Source organism: Sardina pilchardus, chromosome 20 (genome assembly GCF_963854185.1).
Source record: "Sardina pilchardus chromosome 20, fSarPil1.1, whole genome shotgun sequence".
Taxonomy (NCBI): Eukaryota; Metazoa; Chordata; class Actinopteri; order Clupeiformes; family Clupeidae; genus Sardina; species Sardina pilchardus.
This window is the reverse complement of record NC_085013.1, coordinates 28,780,600-28,805,864: the sequence shown is the minus strand read 5'-3', so window position 1 is coordinate 28,805,864 and position 25,265 is coordinate 28,780,600. Positions and strand designations below refer to the sequence as shown.

At 48.1% G+C, this 25,265-nt stretch overlaps 1 protein-coding gene across 3 annotated transcripts in view; it reads left to right on the top strand.

The window, feature by feature from the left end:
• The window catches only part of rps6ka1 (ribosomal protein S6 kinase a, polypeptide 1), a 79,528-nt gene that overhangs the window by 46,415 nt on the left and 7,848 nt on the right, over positions 1 to 25,265 (top strand). For all 3 annotated transcript variants that reach the window (XM_062522641.1, XM_062522642.1, XM_062522640.1), the window contains 12 exons: positions 4,365 to 4,481; positions 6,759 to 6,840; positions 16,031 to 16,111; positions 16,320 to 16,399; positions 16,672 to 16,778; positions 18,118 to 18,155; positions 19,803 to 19,945; positions 20,429 to 20,499; positions 21,764 to 21,852; positions 22,168 to 22,232; positions 22,397 to 22,499; positions 24,473 to 24,600. In XM_062522641.1, the coding sequence (XP_062378625.1) occupies positions 4,365 to 4,481; positions 6,759 to 6,840; positions 16,031 to 16,111; positions 16,320 to 16,399; positions 16,672 to 16,778; positions 18,118 to 18,155; positions 19,803 to 19,945; positions 20,429 to 20,499; positions 21,764 to 21,852; positions 22,168 to 22,232; positions 22,397 to 22,499; positions 24,473 to 24,600 (1,104 nt within the window). The remainder of the gene's footprint in view (positions 1 to 4,364; positions 4,482 to 6,758; positions 6,841 to 16,030; positions 16,112 to 16,319; positions 16,400 to 16,671; positions 16,779 to 18,117; positions 18,156 to 19,802; positions 19,946 to 20,428; positions 20,500 to 21,763; positions 21,853 to 22,167; positions 22,233 to 22,396; positions 22,500 to 24,472; positions 24,601 to 25,265) is intronic.

Below are 25,265 nucleotides of genomic sequence, written 5' to 3'. Positions count from 1 at the left end.
GGCTGCAGAGGGACGCCCCGCGGGGTTTGTTGATCTGAGTGTGAGCCTGAGCCCTTACCCCTGCACAAGAGGCTCATTATTGATGCCAAGAGGCAGCAGCTGCTGCTGGGAAAGCAATCGGCCACAGTGAAGAGCTGCGACTGTGTGTGTGTGTGTGTGTGTGTGTGTGTGTGTAAGGTCTAAACTGATGCAAGTATGCTGGTCTAATAGGAGCTCCACCGTGTGTGTGTGTGTGTGTGTGTGTGTTTGTGTGTGTGTGTGTGTGAGGTCTAAACTGATGCAGCCGTGCTGGTCTGATGAGAGCTCCACCGTGTGTGTGTGTGTGTGTGTGTGTGGTCTAAACTGATCCAGCTGGTCTGATGAGAACTCCACCGTCTGTGTGTGTGTGAGGTCTAAACTGATCCAGGTAGTCTGATGAGAGCTCCATCGTGTGTGTGTGTGTGTGTGTGAGGTGTAAACTGATCCAGCTGGTCTGATGAGATCTCCATCGTGTGTCTGGGCCAGAAACCCAACCAGAACTCACTCCAGTAGTCCAGTGCTCACAGACACCTTTTGGGATCAGAGATCAGATGAAGTCCTGGTTGGGTTTCCCCAGAGAGATCCAGCGTGTGGAGATTTAGTCCTGGTTGAGTTCTGGATGGGTTTTCGGCCCAGATAGAGAGGGGGAGACTGCGAGTATTCAGCTACAACTTCATCCTCTAACACAGAGTTCTGGAAGGGTTGTTGGCCCAGAGGTGCTGTTTGGGGATGACTGTGTAGTCCTGAATGAGCTCCAGATGGGTTGTTGGCCCAGAGGTGCTGTTTGGGGATGACTGTGTAGTCCTGAATGAGCTCCAGATGGGTGGTGGGGCCCAGTCATCGGGTGGCAGTGAAGTCCCGGGTGGGTTTTGGCTGTGTGTGGGTTGAGTGGTGGTGCAGTGGTGGATGAGTTCCAGATAGTTGGGTTTTGGGTGTGTGTGGGTTGAGTGACGGTGTGGTGGTGGTTGGTTTCTATATGAGTTCGGTTGAGAGCGGATCTGGGCCATAATTGGGCCGATTCCGGGACATACAATGGGGGCTAACCGGGGATGATGTCGGGGGGGGGGGGGGGGGGTGTCAGAGCATGCACCTGGGGTGCCAATCATGCATTCTGAGTCATATACATGCTTGAGTAATTTCCCCCGTGTGTGTGTGTGTGTGTGTGTGTGTGTGTGTGTGTGTGTGTGTGTGTGTGTGTGTGTGTGTGTGTGTGTGTGTGTGTGTGTGTGTGTGTGTGTGTGTGTGTGTGTGTGTGTGTGTGTGTGTGTGTGTGTGTGTGTGAGAAAGATTCACTGGAAATGTCATGATTATCGTCTCCGTTTAGAGCTAGACTTCCCCTGTATGCCATTCAGAACAGAGTGAGTACAGTGTGTCACTTGAACTCCTCGTCCCCACTCGTACGGTCACAGCTGAAGCTCCTACTGCCTCCCACCTCTGTGGAGCAGGACGGCCATCAGGGAGGTCCATCCATGTAGCATGTAGCATGTAGCAGTCCATCCATGTAGCATGTAGCGGTCCATCCATGTAGCATGTAGCATGTAGCGGTCCATCCATGTATCAATGTAGCAGTCCATTCATGTAGCATGTAGCAGCCCATCCATGTAGCATGTAGCAGTCCATCCATGTAGCATGCAGCTTGTAGCGGTCCATCCATGTAGCATGTAGCAGTCCATCCATGTAGCATGCAGCATGTAGCAGTCCATCCATGTAGCATGTAGCAGTCCATCCATGTAGCATGTAGCATGTAGCAGTCCATTCATGTAACAAATAAAATTCCTGCTTTTATGTTGGCATCCATTTCTCAGGGAATCATTAGTGTGTGTGTGTGTGTGTGTGTGTGTGTGCTGTGAAATAAGATTTGGTTAATTAATCTGACCGTCTTGTCCGTTTTGGAGGGCGCTCACACACACGCTACGCTCACACACTCTTCTCTCACACACTCTGTGCTCACCCACTCGTCACTTACACACATTACGGTCATTCACTCTTCGCTCACACACACTGCACTCATTCACTCCTCACTCACACACTCCTCACTCACACACCCTCCTCACTCACACACCCTCCTCACTCACACACTCCTCGCTCACACACTCCTCGCTCACACACTCCTCACTCACACACTCATCACTTACACACACTCCTCACTTACACACTCCTCACTCACACACTCATCACTTACACACACTCACACACTCCTCACTCACACACTCATCACTTACACACTCATCACTTACACACTCCTCACTTACACACTCCTCACTTACGCACTCCTCACTCACACACTCCTCACTCACACACTCATCACTTACACACACTCTCACACACTCCTCACTCACACACTCTCACACACTCCTCACTCACACACTCCTCACTCACACACACTCCTCACTCACACACTCATCACTTACACACACTCCTCACTCACACACTCCTCACTTACACACTCATCACTCACACACTCATCACTCACACACTCATCACTCACACACTCCTCACTCACACACTCCTCACTTACACACTCATCACTCACACACTCATCACTTACACACACTTACACACGCTGCAGGTCATCAGGGTGTAAGAGAGTGTTTTGGAGTCACAAAGCAGCTAGAGGCTAAACAATGCTGATATTCTCTCTCTGTCTGTCTTTTCTCTCTCTTTCGTGTGTGTGTGTGTGTGTGTGTGTGTGTGTGTGTGTGTGTGTGTGTGTGTGTGTGTGTGTGTGTGTGTGTGTGTGTGTGTGTGTGTGTGTGTGTGTGTACTGAATTGTATTTCCTTCAGTGGCGGAAGTCTGCGAGTGAAATATTAACCTCTGTGCCAGCCACAGGATCACTTACTGTAGATGACGCTGTTGAGAATGTGCTGCGTGTGTGTGTGTGTGTGTGTGTGTGTGCTGCTTCGGTCAGTAGCACATTTGGTTAAGTCGTGTGTGTTTATATAGTGGCTATGAATACAACAAACAGCATTTATTTACTCCAGTTTATAACCAAGCACCCCCCAAGCAACCCCCCCCCCCCCCCACACACACACACACACACACACACACAGGTCACTCACACATACACATGCACCATAACACACACACACACACACACACACTGGTCACTCACACACATGCACCAGACACACACACATTGGTCACTCTCACACACACCTTTTTTGCCACTGACCACAATCATATGATATGATCTCTGCCAGCTGTGTGTGTGTGTGTGTGTGTGTTCTGGCTCACATGTGGCCCAGTGCCGGCCCGGTGCTGCTCCAGTCTCCTGTGGGCTCGGCTCTCACAGGAAGGACTCCTCTCGTCTCCAGCCTGCAGGCGTTTCCTCTCTCTCTCATACACACACACACACACACACACACACACACACACACACACCACTCCTCACCAGCTCATCCTCACTCTTCCCCTTTTATAGGATGTTCTTGGACAGTTAGTTAGTGTGTGTGTGTGTGTGTGTGTGTGTGTGTGTGTGCTCTTCCTTTGCCATTCATTCGCATTCTTGTGTGTGTGTGTGTGTGTGTGTGTGTGTGTGTGTGTGTGTGTGTGTGTGTGTGTGCTCTTCCTTTGTCATTCATTCACGTTCTTGTGTGTGTGTGTGTGTGTGTGTGTGTGTGTGTGTGTGTGTGTGTGTGTGTGTGTGTGTGTGTGTGTGTGTGTGTGTGTGTGTGTGTGTGTGTGTGTGTGTGTGTGTGTGTGTGTGTGTGTGTGTGTGTGTGTGTGTGTGTGTGTGTGTGTGTGTGTGTGTGTGTGTGTGTGTGTGTGTGTGTGTGTGTGTGTGTGTGTGTGTGTGTGTTTAATAGTGGTGTTGCACTTCTGGTAATGTGAATTTCAATGACAGGAGGAAGTTCACACGGCATCTGTTCCCACACATGCTCACAAAGTGTGTGTGTGTGTGTTTAAGAACAAGACTGGCCCTGTAGAGTTCCTCTGCTGGGTTCCTACAGTATGTCCGTAGAGAGAGCATTGGATGCTGGTGGCATGTCAGTGTTGCTCTGTGACGTTAATGAACATCTCTGTAGCGTCCGCCTCCTCTTGTTGTGTTTACGGCTGTGACTGCGGTCATCTCTGAAACAGGATAGAAGGTCAGGCCAGGATCGGGCATGAGTGCTACCACACACACACACACACACACACCCACACACACACACACAGAAAGAGAGATATGCACGCATGCACACACACACCTATGCACACATGCATACCCCTCCGACACACACACACACACACACACACACACACACACACACACGTACAAAGCGCTAACTGTGTCCCAAATTTGAATTAGTTCTATCCTCTTATTTTTTAATCTTACACGTTGCTTTATTGCTCTCCTTTGCAGGAAGATGACGTCATCAAGGAGATCAACATCACTCACGTGGTCAAGGAGGGCTCGGAGAAGGCCGACGCCTCCCAGTTTGAGCTGCTCAAGGTGCTGGGCCAGGGCTCGTTCGGCAAGGTAAGGGCAGCCCTGTCGCAGTGACGGCAGTTTTTATGAGAACATTTTACTTTACAGCCTGTATTAACCATCTCTCTGTTAACCAGATTACTCTGGACTATGAACTCTACATCTCTGTTAACCAGATTACTCTGGAATATATGAACTGTACATCTCTCTAATAACCAGATTACTCTGGAATATGAACTCTACAGTACATCTCTCTATTAACCAGATTACTCTGGAATATATGAACTCTACATCTCTCTGTTAACCAGATTACTCTGGAATATATGAACTCTACATCTCTCTGTTAACCAGATTACTCTGGAATATGAACTCTACATCTCTCTGTTAACTAGATTACTCTGGAATACAATATATTGACTGTACACCTTTCTAATAACCAGATTAGCAGGTAACCTCCTGTTCTCTGTCACTGTAGATGTGGGGGTAAAATCAGCATCAAATGAGCATAAGTGAAGCTGCTGTGGCTGTGCATGTACAGCAGGACATGTTTACAGAGAAGCTGTTCTGTTTTCACACACAGCCTCTGCTCTGTAGTGGAGCTATGTGTGTGTGCACTCAGCCTCTGCTCTGTAGTGGAGCTATGTGTGTGTGTGTGTGTGTGTGCAGGACATGTTTACAGAGAAGCTGTTCTGTTTTCACACACGGCCTCTGCTCTGTAGTGGAGCTGTGTGTGTGTGTGTGCGCACAGCCTGGATGCTATAGGGGACGGGCTCTGTACACACGGCGTGGTGTAGTGGAGTGCTCTGTGTCTGCATGCAGGACATGTTTACAGAGAAGCTGTTCTGTTTTTACACACAGCCTCTGCTCTATAGTGGAGCTCTCAGCACACAGCCTGGATGCTATAGGGGACGGGCTCTGTACACACGGCCTCTGCTCTGTAGTGGAGCTCTGTGTGTGTGTGTGCACAGCCTACTGCTGTAGGGGACGGGCAAGCTGATTAGGGCGCCCGTGCAGGCCAGCCTTACAATCTTACCGGCAAACACTTGTGCATTTCACTTAGAGCACACACACACACACACACTGAGAGCACAGTGTGTGAACTGATCAGCACTGTGAGAGGAGCAATGAGACCTCGGTAATAGTCTCATTTCGGTCTCATTTAGCACACACACACACACACACACACACACACACTGAGAGTACAGTGTGTAAACTGATCAGCACTGTGAGAGGAGCAGTGAGACCTCGGTAATCGTCTCATTTCGGTCTCATTTAGCACACACACACACACACACACACACACACACACGCTGAGAGCACAGTGTGTGAACTGATGGGAAGAGCAGTGAGGCCCTGGTAGCGGTGTCTTACTCTTATCTGTCATTATTTGCTCTATTTGAGCTCTGCATCTGTTCCTGTGGTCTCGCACACAGCTGAATCTAAGTTTGTGTGTGTGTGTGTGTGTGTGGCGTGGGCGCACCATAATCACTATCGGCCATTTAGATTTCTAAAGCATTTCATTAATCTGTTTGTTTGTGCAGCCAGTGCAGATGCTCTGGGCCTTGCTGTGCCTGTAAAGTGAGCTCTGGTTTTGTGAGATGTGCTGTGTGTGTGTGTGTGTGTGTGTGCGCTGCGCTGGTTGATGGCCGTGAAGGCTTGTGCTGTTTCACGCTAGGATTGGGTTTGACACGGAGCTGCTCGGAGGCACCGTGTGGTTCATCATCTTCTCCTCCTCTGCTGCCGCCTTTCACACTGCTCATTAGTGCGGAGAACATTCTAGATGGTGTGACAACAGTTGCATTATATCTTTCCCCCCCCACACTCTCTCTCTCTCTCTCTCTCTCTCTCTCTCTCTCTCTCTGTTCCACTCTATCCTTTGCTCTTCTCTGAGTTCCGACTGTAATGCTAATCTCACACCATTCATTGTTTTTGTTTTTCTGTGTATTTAATGGTGTGTGAAGCTCTGTCTGATGAGCGAGTGTGAGTGCAGTCCACTGCTGCCTCTCAGCATGCAGTCACCCAATCAGTGGACACTCCACTCCACTCCACTCCACTCATAGAGTTTCATTCCATTCCAACAGTGTGCCACTTCATCGTTTATCCAAAAAAAAACAAAAAAACAATTAAGGTCTGAAGTCCTGTGAGCTTAAAGGAACTATATTGTTATATACGGTATTCATCATGTATAATAGCTGCTCTGTCTCTTACAGAATGGGGAGTGTGCCTGAGACCTTCAGTGAGCTCCATGACCTTTAACCTTTCCCCTCCAGCTCTGACCTCGTGTGTGTGTGTGTGTGTGTGTGTGTGTGTGTGCTTCATCTCCTGCAGGTGTTCCTCGTGCGCAAGGTGACCCCACCTGACAACAACCAGCTGTACGCCATGAAGGTGCTCAAGAAGGCCACACTCAAGGGTAATCACTCAATTGCTCGCTCTCTCTCTATCTCTATCTCTATCTCTCAATCGCTTGCTCTCTCTATCTCTATCTCCATCTCTCTATCTCTCTCTCTCAATCGCTCTCTATCTCTATCTATCTCTCTCTTTCGCTCTCTTTCGCTCTCCCTCTCACTCTCTCTCTTTCTCTCTTTCTCTCATTCTCTCTTTCACTCTTTTGTTTTCTCTCACTTCCTCTCTGATCCCCCTTTACCCCAGCACCTGACACACACACACACACACACACACACACACACACACACACACACACTTACACTTCCTCCTGACTATTTTTCTCATCACACCCACCACACACTTCCTGTATTCAAATGCAAACAACCCTGCTTGGACTCCCCTTATTGGTCCCGTGTGCTGTCAGCAGCCGTTCATGGACACCCTGTTTTCTGATTGGCTGTTCCTCTAACCCAACATGCCCCAGAAGTTGTTTACGATCACTGAGCTGAAAACCGTGGCAACGGCTTTGGCGGGTGCGGCCACAGCCCCTTCCTGTGTTTGTGCCTCTCTGCTCGGCTCCTCCCCGAACCAAATAACAAAATAACAACAACAACAACAACAGCAGCAGCGGCGGAGGTGGTGGTGGCTGCCTGGTCGTGTGGTTTTGTACGGTTCTCAGTGTTCTGTGAAGGTGGGGCACAGCGCGGGGAACAAGGTGTTTGCACGGTTCTCAGTGTTCTAAGGCGGTGCACAGCGCGGGCAGTTCTCAGTGTTCTAAGGCGGTGCACAGCGCGGGAGGTTCTCGTTCTGCAAAGGCGGAGCACAGCGCGGGGAACAAGCTGTTTTTACGGTTCTCGGTGTTCTGTGAAGGCAGTGCACAGCGCGGGGAACAAGCTGTTTTTACGGTTCTCGGTGTTCTGTGAAGGCAGTGCACAGCGCGGGGAACAAGCTGTTTTTACGGTTCTCGGTGTTCTGTGAAGGCGGGGCACAGCGCGGGGAACAAGGTGCCCAGGAGGTCAGCATGAGAGGCCCTCTGCAACATTCACACTCACGTAGATCCTATCACACCACACACACACACACACACACACACACACACACTTATATATCTATAAGCTGATCCTATCACACACACACACACACACACACACACACACACACACACACACACACACACACACATACACTTATATATCTATAAGCTGATCCTATCACACACACACACACACACACACACACACTTATATATCTATAAGCTGATCCTATCACACACACACACACACACACACTGTTAGGACAGATCCCGTAGCCCCTACAAAAGCTGCCCCAACGAACCCGGAAATCCAAACACGCCACTACACAACATAATACACGATAACAACTCGGTCTAGGGATAACTTGGATAAGCTACGTGTACTGCATTGACGTGGAAATGATGAATGTTTGAAACTAGTGGTGTATGCAGCCAGGGAGAAACAGCGTGAGGCTTACCTGTTGGGCCAGCCCTGTCTTAGCCCGATGGCGACCAGCACAAGCGATATCTCTATAGTTAGAAGTTCACAGGAAAAGCTGTAAAAACAGCCTCAGGCCGAGGATGGTCGTAGGCCACTTCGAAACTCGCGCTTCAGCAAACAGAGGCCCACATGCGTCCTCTCGCGTCGGGTTACGTCGGTGTTGTCAGAGAGAGAGCAAGCGTCCATGCATCCGGTTATCAGCTCACAGGTGCATCAACAAAGGTGCATGCCAACACACTGCCCCCTGGCACATGGGATGTGTAAATGTATCGTGTAGTGTCTAAGCTACAGCTCTAGACTACTTCCTAACATCCCTCCCCCCTTAAAACAAAAAAAAAAAACACACACCGTCACCATGCAGGCTACGCCCTTCACCTTCCATAATTCTATTTTTTTTCCAATAAAATTTCTCAAATTTTGTGTTTTTTTTTTCATTTCATTTTTTCTCTAAAATCACTGATTCCATGCCAACAGCTCTGTTGGACAGTCAAAAAGGCAACAAACCAAAACTATGTACCAGATTTCCCCCACTCATGCTCAGGTGTCATCTTTTGGATGCAATCTCGACAATGCATCCGCCACCACATTGCACCGGCCAGCAACATGTTTTACCACCAGGCTATACGGTTGGAGCACCAGACTCCAACGGAACACTCTCTGGTTGGCAGTTTTGAATTTGGCCAGAAAGGTAAGTGGGTTATGGTCTGTGTAGATCACCACATCCCCACTGGAACTAGACAAGTATATTTCAAAATGCTGGACGGCTAACACTAACGCCAGCGCCTCCTTCTCGATAGTCGAATATGCTTTCTGATGTTTATTCAGCTTTCTGGAAAAGTATGCTACAGGCTTGTCTAACCCAGCTGCATCGGCTTGCAGCAGCACCGCCCCGATGCCAACATCACAGGCATCCACTGCCAGCTTAAACGGTGCCCCGAAATCTGGCGCGACTAATACAGGTTCACAAGCCAGGATGGCCTTGATCTGGTTAAATGCTCTCTCAGCCACACCGGACCACAGAAACTTCACCCCCTTTCTGAGAAGGTTTGTCAACGGTTCTGCAACAGTGGCAAAATTGGGTACAAAACGACGATAAAACCCACACATCCCCAAAACCTGCATGATCTCACGCCGGGACGTCGGAACAGGCAGATCCAGGATGGCCTTGACTTTAGCCTCCCTAGGCAACACTTTCCCCCTTCCCACTACGTGACCAAGGTACGTAACTTGCCCTTTCCCAATCTCACACTTTGAGAGGTTAGCTACTAACCCGGCCTCCTTCAAGCGTAGCAGGAGCTGATGCAGATGTTCTAAATGGTCAAGCCATGTCTCACTATGTACCACCACATCATCAATGTACACCACAACGTTACTAAGGCCAGATGTTACTCTACCCATCAACCTTTGGAACGAGGCTGGAGCGTTTTTCATTCCAAAAGGGAGGACATTACACACATACAAACCCTCTGGGGTTGCAAAAGCTGAGATGTCACGAGCCCGGGCAGACAATGGCACTTGCCAATACCCTTTCAGCAAATCCAGTTTGGACACGAACTTAGCTTGGCCTATACGGTCAATGCAATCTTCCAAGCGCGGAATAGGAAATGCATCTGTCCGCGTGACTTGGTTGACTTTGCGATAATCGATACACAACCTCAAGGACTGATCAGGCTTTGGGACCAGCACAACTGGGGAACTCCAGTCACTTTGCCCTGGTTCCACAGCACCAATACCTTGCATGTATGCCAATTCTTCCCTCACACTAGATAGCTTAGCAGGAGACAGCCTATAGGGGTGTTGCTTTATAGGGTCTGCACCGCCAACATCAACATCATGAGACACCAAGTTGGTGAGACCTGGACGATCTCTAAAAACCAGAGAAAAATCATTGAACAGATCGCACACATCCTTCCTTTCCTCAGGAGACAAATAGACAAGATTCTCCTCAAGCCTTGCAAGGGCTTCCACATTACACAGATGTGCAGACACAGGCTCCACAGCTGGCATGTCCCCCTCACCGTCAGGTTCAGATGACGCACAAGCAAATAGCACTGGGACCGAACGGCCACAATATGGCTTTAAGAGATTGATGTGACAAAGCCTGGTCTTCCGACGGCCGTCCGGAGTACTAATCACATAGTTACGGTCACTGACTTTCTTGAGGACACTATAAGGACCCACAAATGCCGCACTCAAAGACCCTCCCCTCATGGGCTTGAGGACCAGAACCTGATCTCCCACTGCAAACGACCGCACCACGGCCTTTCGATCGTGATATGTTTTCATGCGATCACGAGAAGCTTCCAAGTTTCCCCGTGCCACCTCACAGGCTGCAGCCAGGCGTTCTTTAAAACACGACACATATTGCAGCAAACTACCCTGTTCACATGAGTGTAAAAACTGTTCTTTTACCAACTTCAACGGACCACGAACTTCATGGCCGTAAACTAATTCAAAAGGAGTAAAGCCGGTGGAGTCATTGACAGAGTCGCGCAAAGCAAAGAGAAGAAAACCTATGGCATCATCCCAGTCACCTGGGAACTGGACACAATACGCCCGCATCATCGACTTCAGGGTCTGATGACAGCGTTCGATAGCCCCCTGTGACTGAGGATGGTAGGCTGAGGACACAATCTGGGCTATCCCCAGCTCCACCATGGCTTGCTGAAAAACACCCGAGGTAAAATTTGTGCCACGATCTGACTGAACCTCACTCGGTAAACCAAAACGTGAAAAGAACTGCAGCAACGCATTCACAACTGGACGTGTTTTAATATTACGCAAAGGCACCGCCTCTGGAAACCGTGTGGTCATGTCCATGATGGTGAGGAGATACTCATTCCCCCTCTTAGTCTTAGGCAATGGACCCACACAATCAATCTGTACACGTGAAAACGGTTCCGCTACAATAGGTGGAGGGTGGAGAGGAGCAACAGGAATTCTCTGACCTGGCTTACCAGCCACCTGACAGGTGTGACAGGAACGAACAAACTTCACCACATCTTTATGTAATCCTGGCCAATAAAAATGTTTCAGGACCTTTGCATGAGTCTTACGGACTCCTAGGTGTCCAGACATGACAGCCTCATGCCCCAGACGCAACACTTCACCACGAAAACAAGGGGGGAGCACTACTTGCTCAACCACAGCCCAGTCTTCAGTGGCAGGTCGCTCAGGTGGCCTCCACTTCCGCATAAGCACCCCATTTTGAAGGAAATATCCCTCTGCCATTCTCCTACTCTCCTCAAAGTCTGCAGCAGTCTCTCTGAGACTCAACAGCTCACCATCTTTCTGCTGGGCATCTATAAGAGCAGCAGGGCTGAACTCACAGCTCAATGGCACATCCCCAGCAGACGTCAAAGGAGTTTCCTCAACATCAGCTGACTTGTTTGTTTTGCTCAACATAGAACGGGTCACTGCACAGGCAGGGAAAATGTTAGGGAACTGAGCCTCAAGTGCTTCAAGCTCAGGACTATCACAGGGCTCAGAACAGACTACTGGAGCCACTCGACTCCCCGCAATATCATTCCCCAATAAGAGACTAATCCCCTTAACAGGCAACGCAGGCATCACCCCAACCGTGACCAGGCCAGTGACCAAATTAGACTTCAGAAACACTTTGTGAAGCGGCACCGCTCCATATTTCCCACCTACACCTTCTACTAACACAGAAGTCTCAAGGGAAGTACTCTCTGGCAGATCTAGCACCCCAGTGAGCAGAAGCGATTGGGCTGCCCCAGTGTCCCTCAATACGCTTACAGGCATCTCTGGCTCCCCCTCAGCCACAGACACAAAACCTTCAGAGACAAAACCTTTAAAGAGAGGATCCATTTTAGCAGGCACGGTCTCCCTGTCAGCAACATCCAATAAACTCTGCTTCTCAACAGGTAGGACCAAACCAACTGTTTTGGGGTCCCTGTTTTCAGACCACCCCCTCCTCTGCAAATCAGGGCACCGTGACTTTATGTGGCCAAACTTATGGCAAAAATGGCACTTAATGTCCTCTAAACGCTGATACCTTCGTACCTGTCCAGCCCTAGGCTGGCCTCTGAAGGGACCAACATCAGTGGCGCACTTATTTAGCCCTGGTTTCTCCTCAACCTGACTGGGAGGATTGGAGCGTGACTTTTCTTGCCACCCTCCTCTGTGCACCAAGACATAATTATCAGCCAGTTCCGCCGCCTTGGCTACAGTCCGCACCAGTTGGTCATTAAGGTGCACTTCGAGATGGCGTGGAACACTAGCTTTAAACTGCTCTAACATCATTAGTTGTCTTAACTCTTCAAAAGTATATACTTCACTGGCACGGAGCCATTTGTCAAAGAGTAACTCTTGCTGACGGGCCAGATCGCTATAAGTTTGCCTAGGTTTCGACTTATCTGTGCGGAACTGCTGTCTATAGGCTTCTGGCACCAGCTCAAAAGCTCTCAAGACAGCCTTTTTCACAATATCATACTCTGTTGCATCTACCGCACCAAGTGCAATATAAGCCTCTTGGGCCTTGCCCGTAAATTCCCGTCTAACTAACGCGACCCACTCTTCTTTAGGCCAATCTCTTTCGGTGGCTACACGCTCAAAAGCATCAAAAAACACATCTGCCTGCTCATTGCAGAACTTCGGCATTAACGCAAAGCATTTATTTATCTGAAACCTCCCTTCATGATTCCGCTGCCGTTGATTGTCTTGCTGTTTTAGTTTCTCTTTTTCCAACTCAATTCTCGCTAACTCCATTGCTGCCTCTTTATCCTGCTTGAGCATTTCCAATTCTTTTGCTTTTCTTACTAAATCACGTTCCTTCACTTGTTCTCGTTTTGCCGTTTCGGCCTCTAAATCAGCTACGCCCAGACTTGGCAACAACAAATTAACTAGTGCAATTTTCTTGGCATTATCAGGAACCTCTATTTCCCAAAAGTCTGCCAACTTGAGAAGATTTGGCTTTCTGAGCCGAACTAGACGTGCCCGAGTGACGTCTTCAGCCACGAACTCTTCTACATCAAAATCAGGCATTTTACACGAGAATATACTGAAACGCAGAGAATATACACAAACAGTAACAAAAGCTGTAATACGAATAGCCCGTCTTACTACCCAAGACTGCTACTAACAGGTGTAGAGCGCAGCCATCAGTTCAGACACAAACCAAATGCTCTCGCGCTCACACACTACACACAAACCACTGCACCACAAGCGACACACCGCTTGGTACACCGGCATAAACACAGCCAAATGCTAACTGTTCACAATACTATTCACGCCCACAGGCGTACACATCAATGTTATCATAAATACGCCAGTAAAACGGCTACAAAACCACTTAACGACTAGCTAGCTACTCAATAGAAATGGTCGCTACCACCAGCCGGTTGTGACCAAAACACCCAGCTGTTACTCGACACAACGCGAGCACAAACCAGCCGACAAACAAATCTCAACCGCGTAAACAATTAGCCTACAGCAAGCTAGGCGCACTCAGATAACTCTGCTACTGACAACAAACACAAACGCAAACCACCGTCCACAAACTCAACACCACTACAACAATAACCGCAGTTTTTGTTATTCGACCAAGTCGACAACAAAACCTACGCTCCCGCAAAGAGCCCCCACAATGTTAAGACAGCTCCCGTAGCCCCTACAAAAGCTGCCCCAACGAACCCGGAAATCCAAACACGCCACTACACAACATAATACACGATAACAACTCGGTCTAGGGATAACTTGGATAAGCTACGTGTACTGCATTGACGTGGAAATGATGAATGTTTGAAACTAGTGGTGTATGCAGCCAGGGAGAAACAGCGTGAGGCTTACCTGTTGGGCCAGCCCTGTCTTAGCCCGATGGCGACCAGCACAAGCGATATCTCTATAGTTAGAAGTTCACAGGAAAAGCTGTAAAAACAGCCTCAGGCCGAGGATGGTCGTAGGCCACTTCGAAACTCGCGCTTCAGCAAACAGAGGCCCACATGCGTCCTCTCGCGTCGGGTTACGTCGGTGTTGTCAGAGAGAGAGCAAGCGTCCATGCATCCGGTTATCAGCTCACAGGTGCATCAACAAAGGTGCATGCCAACACACTGCCCCCTGGCACATGGGATGTGTAAATGTATCGTGTAGTGTCTAAGCTACAGCTCTAGACTACTTCCTAACAACACACACACACACACACACAGATATAAAGCCCATGTGGAGTCACGGTTTGGTGCAGAAGCACTGTTCTGGAGATCCCCGTAATGTGTGTTCTTCTTTGAAGTGTGTGTCAGCAGCACTGTGATGCTTGTCAGCGCTTTGAATTCCACAAACAGTGTGACCTCGCCGCCCCTGAAAGACACTGTGTCTGAGAGGATGCTCAGGGCTGCAGACTCTACAGTGTTGAGCATAAACACACAGATTGTTGCTTGCTGAATGTGTATAGGGATAAAACACACCCGCTAACACCCCCCCCCTCCCCCCAACACACACACACACACCCCACCACGTTCCCCCGTGAAACAAAATGGAATCAAAATAATCCCCTGTATCGTTTTGTGATTGGCTTAACATATCTAAATGGACCAGAGTGTGTGTGTGAGTGCTGTCTGGTTCCTTTGATGCCAAATCCACTCCGTTAGTGTAAAAAGAAGCGCGCTCAGCTGCTGAATAATGGAGTGCAGACATCAACAAGTCTGTTAATGGCGTGTCCATTGTGTGTGTGTGTGTGTGTGTGGGAGAGTGTAGCCTAGCGTCTGGTCATTATGTGTGTGTGCCAGCGGGAGAGTAGCGTCTGGTTATTGATGGATCAATTTATTGATGAATCATAGTGTGGAGCACTTTATACTGACTATCCTCTCTAAAGACTGAATAGAGAGTCTTTATACTAACTCTCTCTAAAGACTGAATAGAGAGTCTTTATGCTAACTCTCGAAAGACAGAGTTGAGAGGCTCTAGACTCAACAGGTTTTATGCTAACTTCCTCTCTAAAGGCTGAGTAGAGATGCTTTATACTGACTTCCTTCTCTAAAGACTGAGTGCTTTATGCTAACTCTCTCTAAAAACTGAGTAGGGTAGAGTCTTTATGCTAACTCTCTCTAAAGACTGAGTAGTCTTTATGCAAACTCTATGCTAACTCTCTCTAAAGACTGAGTAGTCTTTATGCTAACTCTCTCTAAAGACTGAGTAGAGAGGCTCTAGACTCAACAGGTTTTATGCTAACTTCCTCTCTAAAGGCTGAGTAGAGATGCTTTATACTGACTTCCTTCTCTAAAGACTGAGTGCTTTATGCTAACTCTCTTTAAAAACTGAGTAGGGTAGAGTCTTTATGCTAACTCTATGCTAACTCTCTCTAAAGACTGAGTAGTCTTTATGCTAACTCTCTCTAAAGACTGAGTAGAGCATCTATGCTAAATTCCTCTCCAAAGACTGAGTAGAGTCTTTTTGCTAACACTCTCTAGAGAATGTTAGCAATAATACTCCTTACTCAGTCTTTAGAGAGGCTACACACACCAGGTTCTTAACATTTGATGTGGATACTTGTGTCACTGCTGTGCGGTGTATGCATCAGGTTGGAGACGATACAGCTCACATTGTTCTACTCAATGCTAATGGATATTGTGGGGAACATGGCAACGTATTGTGATTAAAAGTTTAAATGCAAATAGATTATATAGCATTTCATCATTTGACTAAGGGTGTGTGTGTGTGTGTCTGTGTGTGTGTGATGGTTCACAGTGAGAGACCGAGTCCGAACTAAAATGGAGAGGGACATTCTGGCGGACGTCAACCACCCTTTTGTGGTGAAGCTCCACTATGGTGAGTATAGTGCCCCGGTGGGCCGCACCACTTGTACAAACGCACCCCACTGAACCAGTACAGAGCCAAACACTGCTTTAGTTCACGTTTGGTATGAGGCAGGGCTGTCTGGCATGTACATTTCAGATAACTTAATAACTCTCTCCCTGTGTGTGTGTGTGTGTGTGTGTGTGTGTGTGTGTGTGTGTGTGTGTGTGTGATTGTGCAGCCTTTCAGACAGAAGGAAAGCTCTATCTCATTCTGGACTTCCTCAGAGGAGGAGATTTATTCACACGTCTCTCGAAGGAGGTAAAGTGACTGGCCACTGCACCTCCAAGTGCGTTGCATAATAGAAATACACATACTCATATCATCTATAAAACACCTCATACTTCATGGCTATTAGGAGGTGAGGTATACCATCTGTATAAATGGTACACTTCAGTATAACTCGGTCTCCAAATTAGACCTTGGGGTTGTAAGTTGTAGGTCACTGTTTTTGTCGATTAGGTCTTAAGATATGATTAAAGTGTGTGTGTGTGTGTGTGTGTGTGTGTGTGTGTGTGTGTGTTTATTTCCAGGTCATGTTCACCGAAGAGGACGTTAAGTTCTACCTGGCAGAGCTTGCCTTGGGGTTGGACCACCTTCATGGCCTGGGCATCATCTACAGAGACCTGAAACCTGAGAAGTAAGTGGGAGACCTGCGGCCATGTTCGGCCCTCATGTCCTTATCCATAGGACAGGAGCCATAGGCATAGGCTTCTGAAGCTCACCTACAAAAAAAACTAACATCTTCGCCCAAATAAGGAGATCCGGTTTCTTGAGATTTTTTTGTATGGGAAAATCACATGGGGATTTGGAATTATCGCTGCCATCTTTGCCCTCTATATGGCAAAGATGGCCGTTTTGGTTCCTTTTTATAGGAGCACTTTAGAGGTCTATGGCATGAGAGTGTTAGCTAAGAGGCTATCCCTCTAGGTGTGCTAAGAGGCTAACTCTCACTCTGTTATCAGTATACCTCTCACAAGTAAGAAGCACACGATCAACATCCTCTCTGTCTTGGCACACCATACATAAACCATTTCCCTTTCCCACTATATGTAAAGTAGCGTTAAGTCCTGTGTGTTATGGCTGAAATCAGTGGAGATGCCAGAGATGGCCACCACCACTTCAGCACTGCCCTCTCCACACCTGTGAACTTCAGCACTGACTTCTCAACACCTGGGTGCTGTGCTGTGCTGTGCTGTGCTGTGCTGTGCTGTGCTGTGCTGTGCTGTGCTGTGCTGTGCTGTGCTGTGCTGTGCTGTGCTGTGCTGTGCCTGCAGCCATTGTCCTGTCCTCTGTTGCACAACAGTGTCTATCTGAAGCTTGTGTTTCCTGGAGCTCATTCATTTAATAAAACATCTTCATGTTTACAAACCACCTCTGCATTCACAGCTGTTCATAATAGAACACATCTCTCTCCCTCTCTCTCCATCTCCCTCTCTCCCTCTCTCTCTCTCTCTCTCTCTCTCTGTTGAAGGACTATTGTAGTGGGGTTGTGAATGTAGCATAATGAAGGATGAATTTAATTCTGTTTACCACATATTGTACAGCATGTGGTAAGTAGTCGGGGCCAGCTGAAGATGCGGATGTAAAAAGGTTACCCGTTGAAAGCTTGTTTTGTGTTTCCACATGTTCTTTGTGCTCTCATCTTGTGTCTTCTCTTGTGCCACGAGCTCTTAGTGGGAATGAGAGGGAGGGAGAGGCCTAATCAGAGAGAGAGAGAGAGAGAGAGACGGAGAGGCCTAATCAAAGAGAGAGAGCTCTCAATAGCGCTGATGCTCAATTAAACTCAATTAAAAGGAGAAGAACAAAGTGCTCATCTGAGCTGAGCTGGCTGACCATTCTTTACTGTGTGTGTGTGTGTGTGTGTGTGTGTGTGTGTGTGTGTGTGTGTGTGTGTGTGTGTGCATTTTGCTGCTGCCCCCTGTTCACTTTCTTTGATGTTGACTAAAATATTCACTGAGTGCTCTGATCTCTTTCAGCATTCTGCTGGACGAAGAGGGACACATAAAGCTTACAGGTAACAACACACACACCTACACACACCTACACAGATCTACATTTTCACACATCTACACACACACACACACACACACACACACACACACACACGCACTGCTCTGTCTCTGCATATACTATGCAAGTGTTTCGTCCTTGCTTGGACAATAAGGTTGTTCATGTCAGTTGGTGAGGAATGACTACTGCCACTGACCACTGCTGACCACAACTACACACACACACACACACACACACACACACACACACACACACCTAGTGAGGAATGACTACTGCCACTGACCACTGCTGACCACAACTACACACATCTACACACACACACACACACACACACACACACACACACACACACACACACACACACACCTAGTGAGGAATGACTACTGCCACTGACTGCTGCTGTCGGCCTTATCAGCGTCCAGCCACCTGGACCGATAGCCGTGCAGGCACAGCCAGCCAATGGGCTCAGGTTAATTATTCTTATCACGGCTCCACCACCTGAGCACCTGGTGCCCGCCGCTGCCATGCCGTTGGCATTAAAGGTGACCTTACCTGCTCGTTCTCTAACGAGACTTTACCTGCTCGGCTCCTAACGAGACTTCACCTGCTCGTTCTCTAACGAGACTTTACCTGCGCGGCTCCTAACGAGACTTTACCTGCTCGGCTCCTAACGAGACTTTACCTGCGCGGCTCCTAACGAGACTTTACCTGCTCGGCTCCTAACGAGACTTTACCTGCGCGGCTCCTAACGAGACTTTACCTGCTCGTTCTCTAACGAGACTTTACCTGCTCGGCTCCTAACAAGACTTTACCTGCTCGGCTCCTAACGAGACTTTACCTGCTCGGCTCCTAACGAGACTTTACCTGCTCGGCTCCTAACGAGACTTCACCTGCTCGGCCCCTAACGAGACTTTACCTGCTCGTGCTCCTAATGAACGCCATGGCCTTCAGGAGACCGCCAGCCTGCACTGTTGAGCACAGAGGCTTTCTGAGGACATAGCATGTGTGCTACTGATCACCAAAGTGTGTGTTTATAAGACAGAACGTGTGTGTTCATAAGACAGCACGTATGTGTTCATGATCACCAAAGTAAACAGTAGACTACAATAGCACACCTGGCACCCAGTCAAGAGAGGCGGTTTGACAGTATTGCACATATTCAGTACTATATGTGACAGTATTGCACATGTTCAGTACTATATGTGACAGTATTGCACATATTCAGTACTATATGTGACAGTATTGCACATATTCAGTACTATATGTGACAGTATTGCACATATTCAGTACTATATGTGACAGTATTGCACATATTCAGCACTATATGTGACAGTATTGCACATATTCAGTACTATATGTAACAGTATTGCACATATTCAGTACTATATGTGACAGTATTACACATATTCTGCACTATCAAATCTGAAATACTGGCCCATCTAAAAGAGAGAATGAATCTGTTATAGCAGTGTTGCTTGACATGTGTTATTGCATCTCAAAAGATCTGAGTGTTTCTTCCTTCCTCCCTCTCGCCAACCCCCCCCCTCTCTCTCTCTCTCCCTCTCTCTCCCTCCTCCTCTCTACCTCTCTCTTCCCCCTCTCCCCCTCTCTCCCCCTCTCTCCCTCTCTCTCCCTCTCCTTTTGGCTGCAGATTTTGGACTATGTAAGGAGGCCATTGACCACCAGAAGAAGGCCTTCTCCTTCTGTGGTACTGTGGAATATATGGCTCCCGAGGTGGTGAACAGGCAAGGGCACAACCACAGCGCCGACTGGTGGTCGTACGGGGTACTGATGGTGAGTGCTCTCGCAGCTCTCTGTGACCCACAGCCATGGAAAAGAACAAATAATTGTTACATGCGTGTCCTCAAGCAACCCTTGTTATCTACTAAGGTAATGATGGAGGCATATTTATTGAGTAAAGAATATTCATTTGAACACGGCATGCTGGTGCATTAGTGAGCAAGTTTCCGTTTGACAAAGCCACAGCACTCGCCTCCCTTAACTGGCTATAGGATCGCCATCTGGACCACTAGATATTGGTGTTCACTTGTCAGGGGCACCATCTGGACCTTGGGGTTTCCACTTCACTTGTCTGTGGCTGAACAGACCATAGTGTGTGTGTGTGTGTGTGTGTGTGGGTCTCTCTGAGCTGTGTGGGTCATGTTGAGTGCGAAGTCTGAAGTGTGTGTGTGTGTGTGTGTGTGGAGGCGACTGGGAGTCTGAGAGGTTAGTCTGCATCTGAAGGCCACTCATGGAGTGTTTTTCTGTCCCTGGCAGTTTGAGATGCTGACGGGGTCGCTGCCATTCCAGGGGAAGGATCGCAAGGAGACCATGAACCTGATCCTCAAGTAAGCGGTGCTGGAGCGCCATCTAGCTGTCAGTACAGGGCACCACACTCTACTCGGGTCATTCTAGGAAACCGGCAACAGAAATGCTGTTTCCATGGTGATTCTGACACAAATCAAGCACCTTTTATGGAGAGGTTTGGGTGAGACGTGCAGGGGAAAGGTATGATGTTAGAAGAAAAGAACGGAGTCAACCTTTGAGAAAAGGAGAACTGAGTTCTGCTCATCTTCCTTTCTTCCGTAGTGTCTCTTTTTTCACCTCTCAGATTCAGATCCAGCGGACACCTTTTACTAAACAGAGAGCAGAGCTCAAACCACACACTGTACACTGTACTGTACCCAACAGGGACACATTTAGAGAGACTAGAACCACACACTGTACTGTACCCAACTGGGACACATTTAGAGAGACTAGAACCACACACTGTACTGTACCCAACAGGGACACATCTGGAGAGACTAGAACCACACACTGTACTGTACCCAACAGGGACACATCTGGAGAGACTAGAACCACACACTGTACTGTACCCAACAGGGACACGTCTGGAGAGACTAGAACCACACACTGTACTGTACCCAACAGGGACACATCTGGAGAGACTAGAACCACACACTGTACTGTACCCAACAGGGACACATCTGGAGAGACTAGAACCACACACTGTACTGTACCCAACAGGGACACATCTGGAGAGACTAGAACCACACACTGTACTGTACCCAACAGGGACACATCTGGAGAGACTAGAACCACACACTGTACTGTACCCAACTGGGACACATTTAGAGAGACTAGAACCACACACTGTACTGTACCCAACAGGGACACATCTGGAGAGACTAGAATATGCTCTGATGTGCTCTTTCTCTCTCTCTTCTTCTCTTCTCCCTTCTCTCTCTTCTCTCTCTCTTCACTTTATTTGTGCTTGTCGTTTCTGTCTTCGCCATATCCCTCTTTCTCTCTCTCTCCTTCTCTTTTCCTCACTGACACATATCTCGTTGTTTCTTATCCCCTCTATTTTACCTCATCCCTTCCTCCCACTCGTTAATTCTTTCTTTCTCTCTCTCTCCTTCCTTCCTTCCTTCCTTCCTTTCTCTCTCTCTCTATCTATCTGTCTCTCTCTCCCTCTATTTCTTATTCCCTCTATTTTACATCTCTCCCTCTCTCTCTCTCTCTCTCTCTCTCTCTCTCTCCTCTCTCTCTCTCTCTCTCTCTCTCTCTCTCTCTCTCTCTCTCTCTCTCTCTCTCTCTCTCTCTCTGCAGGGCTAGGTTGGGGATGCCTCAGTTTCTGAGTGCTGAGGCCCAGAGTCTCCTGAGGGCTCTGTTCAAGAGGAACCCAGCAAACAGACTGGGTGAGCAACACACACACACACACACACACACACACACACACACGCACACACGCACACACACAGACATGCATGCTTGTTTACCATAGAAGAAGACATGAAGACGTATTCATTCATTTCTCTCTCCCTCTTAAATAGATACTTACGTGTGTGTGTGTGTACGTGTGTGTGTGTACGTGTGTGTGTGTGTGTGTGTGTGTGTGTGTGTGTGTGTGTGTGTGTGTGTGTGTGTGTGTGTGTGTGTGTGTGTGTGTGTGTGTGTGTGTGTGTGTGTGTGTGTGTGTGTGTGTGTGTGTGTGTGTCTCTCTCCCTCTACAGCATCTGGGGCTGATGGTGCAGAGGAGCTCAAGCGGCACAATTTCTTTTCCACCATCGATTGGAATGTGAGTTTTACACACACACACACACACACACACACACACACACACACACACACACACCATGATCACGCACATCCACGCGTGGTTTGTTTGGTTTCTGCTGACCCTGGTGTCCGGTATCTGTGGTGCGATGACCTCCCGTGACCTTTCGTGACCTCTCCCGACAGAAACTGTTCAGACGCGAGCTCAAGCCGCCCTTCAGACCCGCCGTGGCCCGACCGGACGACACCTTCTACTTCGACTCCGAGTTCACCTCTCGGACACCCAAAGGTGAGAGGATGATGCACACACACACACACACACACATACACAGAAACAGATATGCATAGCCTGACGTAGCCAGGGATGTGATTATGGGATGTGTATCAGCCGATATGTCAACAGGTGAAAAATGCCTCCGCACACCATTAGACCAGTCAAGCACCAAAACAGCCCTCGGTGGACCCTGTAGTGAGAACCCTGTAGAGTGAACCCTGTAGTGAGAACCCTGTAGAGTGAACCCTGTAGTGAGAACCCTGTAGAGTGAACCCTGTAGTGAGAACCCTGTAGAGTGAACCCTGTAATGAGAATGGCCAACACAACCTTCCTCTCCACAAATGGGTTTTCTGTTCCTCGTTTAAAGTTATCGGGCCGTCAACAGGCTATCTAGTGCAACAGCCACGATAGCGACGTTAACGTCTAGTGACCAGCTTTTTGCTGTCACAGAATCAACTGACGCGTGCTCAGGTCACATGAACACATAGTCCCTCTTGCTCATCTGTCCATCATTGTATCAACTCCAGACTGAATTTCCCAACCTCACATTGTGTGGGCGGGGTTACATTTGAGCTGACTTCCAGTCTAAGATATGCATGCACATACTCTTACACACTCACATGCACATACACAATCAACACACCACAACACCGCCAACAAGCATCTAAATAAAGGTATGCATATGCACACACACACACACACACACACACATGCACACACACACACACACACACACACACACACATGCCCAAACAAACTAGCACATACACAATCAATAATACACCACAACACCACCAACAAGCATCTAAATAACTATATGCATGGGCACACACACACACGCACACACGCACACATGCACACATACACAATCAATACACCACAACACCACCAACAAGCATCTAAATAACTATATGCATGGACACACACACACACACACACACACACACACACACACACATGCACACATGCACAATCAACACTCCACAACAAGCCAACAAGCATCTAAATTACAGTAACAAAGGAACAGAGCAGTGGTAAAAAGGCCATCTCCCCCCTCAACTTGTGTGTGTGTGTGCGCACGCTGTCTCATCGCTCTGGGAATTTGGCCAAATCTCCTAACAGCCCCAAAGCTACGGCCACTCCAACACACAGTCAGGGTTCTAGCGGAAATGAGAAAAAGCTCTCTGGGATTTAAGCTGCTTTGGTCAGAGAGCATGGAACCAAACCCACATCCCGCTAATATGGAGCACAGAACCAAAAACACATCCTGCTAATATGGGGCTGTTTTGGGCTCAGTCGGGAATATCAGGGACTGTTCTGAAATCTGTGGTCAGTATATTGGACCATTCACAATAGGTCATTGTTGTGCTGTGTTGCTGTTGCTGTTGTGGTGAATTGTTGGGGTGAATGTAATTGTTGTGCTGTGTTGCTGTTGTGCTGTTGTGGTGAATGTAATTGTTGTGCTGTTTTGTTGTTATTTTGTGGTGAATGTAATTGTTGTGCTGTTTTGTTGTTATTTTGTGGTGAATGTAATTGTTGTGCTGTTGTGCTGTTGTGGTGAATGTAATTGTGCTGTGTTGCTGTTGTGGTGAATGTAGTTGTTGTGCTGTTGTGGTGAATGTAATTGTTGTGCTGTTGTGCTGTTGTGGTGAATGCAATTGTGCTGTGTTGCTGTTGTGGTGAATGTAGTTGTTGTGCTGTTGTGGTGAATGTAATTGTTGTGCTGTTGTGCTGTTGTGGTGAATGTAATTGTGCTGTGTTGCTGTTGTGCTGTTGTGCTGTTGTGGTGAATGTAATTGTTGTGCTGTTGTGCTGTTGTGCTGTTGTGGTGAATGTAATTGTGCTGTGTTGCTGTTGTGCTGTTGTGCTGTTGTGGTGAATGTAATTGTTGTGCTGTTTTGTTGTTATTGTTGTGGTGAATGTAATTGTTGTGCTGTTTTGTTGTTATTGTTGTGGTGAATGTAATTGTGCTGTGTTGCTGTTGCCAGACTCTCCCGGCGTTCCTCCAAGTGCCGGCGCCCACCAGCTGTTCCGGGGGTTCAGCTTCGTCGCCACGACGCTCTTGGAGGAGGAGCCAGAGGAACCTCCCCCACAGCCTCTGCACCCTGTGGTCCAGGTGAGTGGTGCAGACAGCTGTCAATCACTTTGTCACCCAGTGTCCTGATGTCAGGAAGCAGGAAGCTGTGGGCCTGCTGCAGAAGCTCCTCCCAGGTTAAGATCACTGATCCAGTGGGTTAGATCAACAGCAGGTGCTCAACCAATGAGAAAGGAGCCCCCTGCAAGGTAGAGTTAGAGTCCCCCTGCAAAGCTACACTATGTGATGATGTTCCAGGTGCACTTCAGTCAGTCAGTCCTTAGTGTTAGTCCTCAGCTCTACTCCTCAGCTCTAGTCCTCAGCTCTACTCCTCAGTTCTAGTCCTCAGTTCTATTCTAGTCCTCAGTACTAGTCCTCAGTTCTAGTCCTCAGCTCTAGTCCTCAGTTCTAGTCCTCAGCTCTAGTCCTCAGCTCTACTCCTCAGTTCTACTCCTCAGTTCTATTCTACTCCTCAGCTCTAGTCCTCAGTTCTATTCTACTCCTCAGTTCTAGTCCTCAGTCAGCTCTAGTCCTCAGTTCTACTCCTCAGCTCTAATCCTCAGCTCTAGTCCTCAGTTCTATTCTACTCCTCAGCTCTAGTCCTCAGTTCTATTCTACTCCTCAGCTCTAGTCCTCAGCTCTAGTCCTCAGTTCTACTCCTCAGCTCTAATCCTCAGCTCTAGTCCTCAGTTCTATTCTACTCCTCA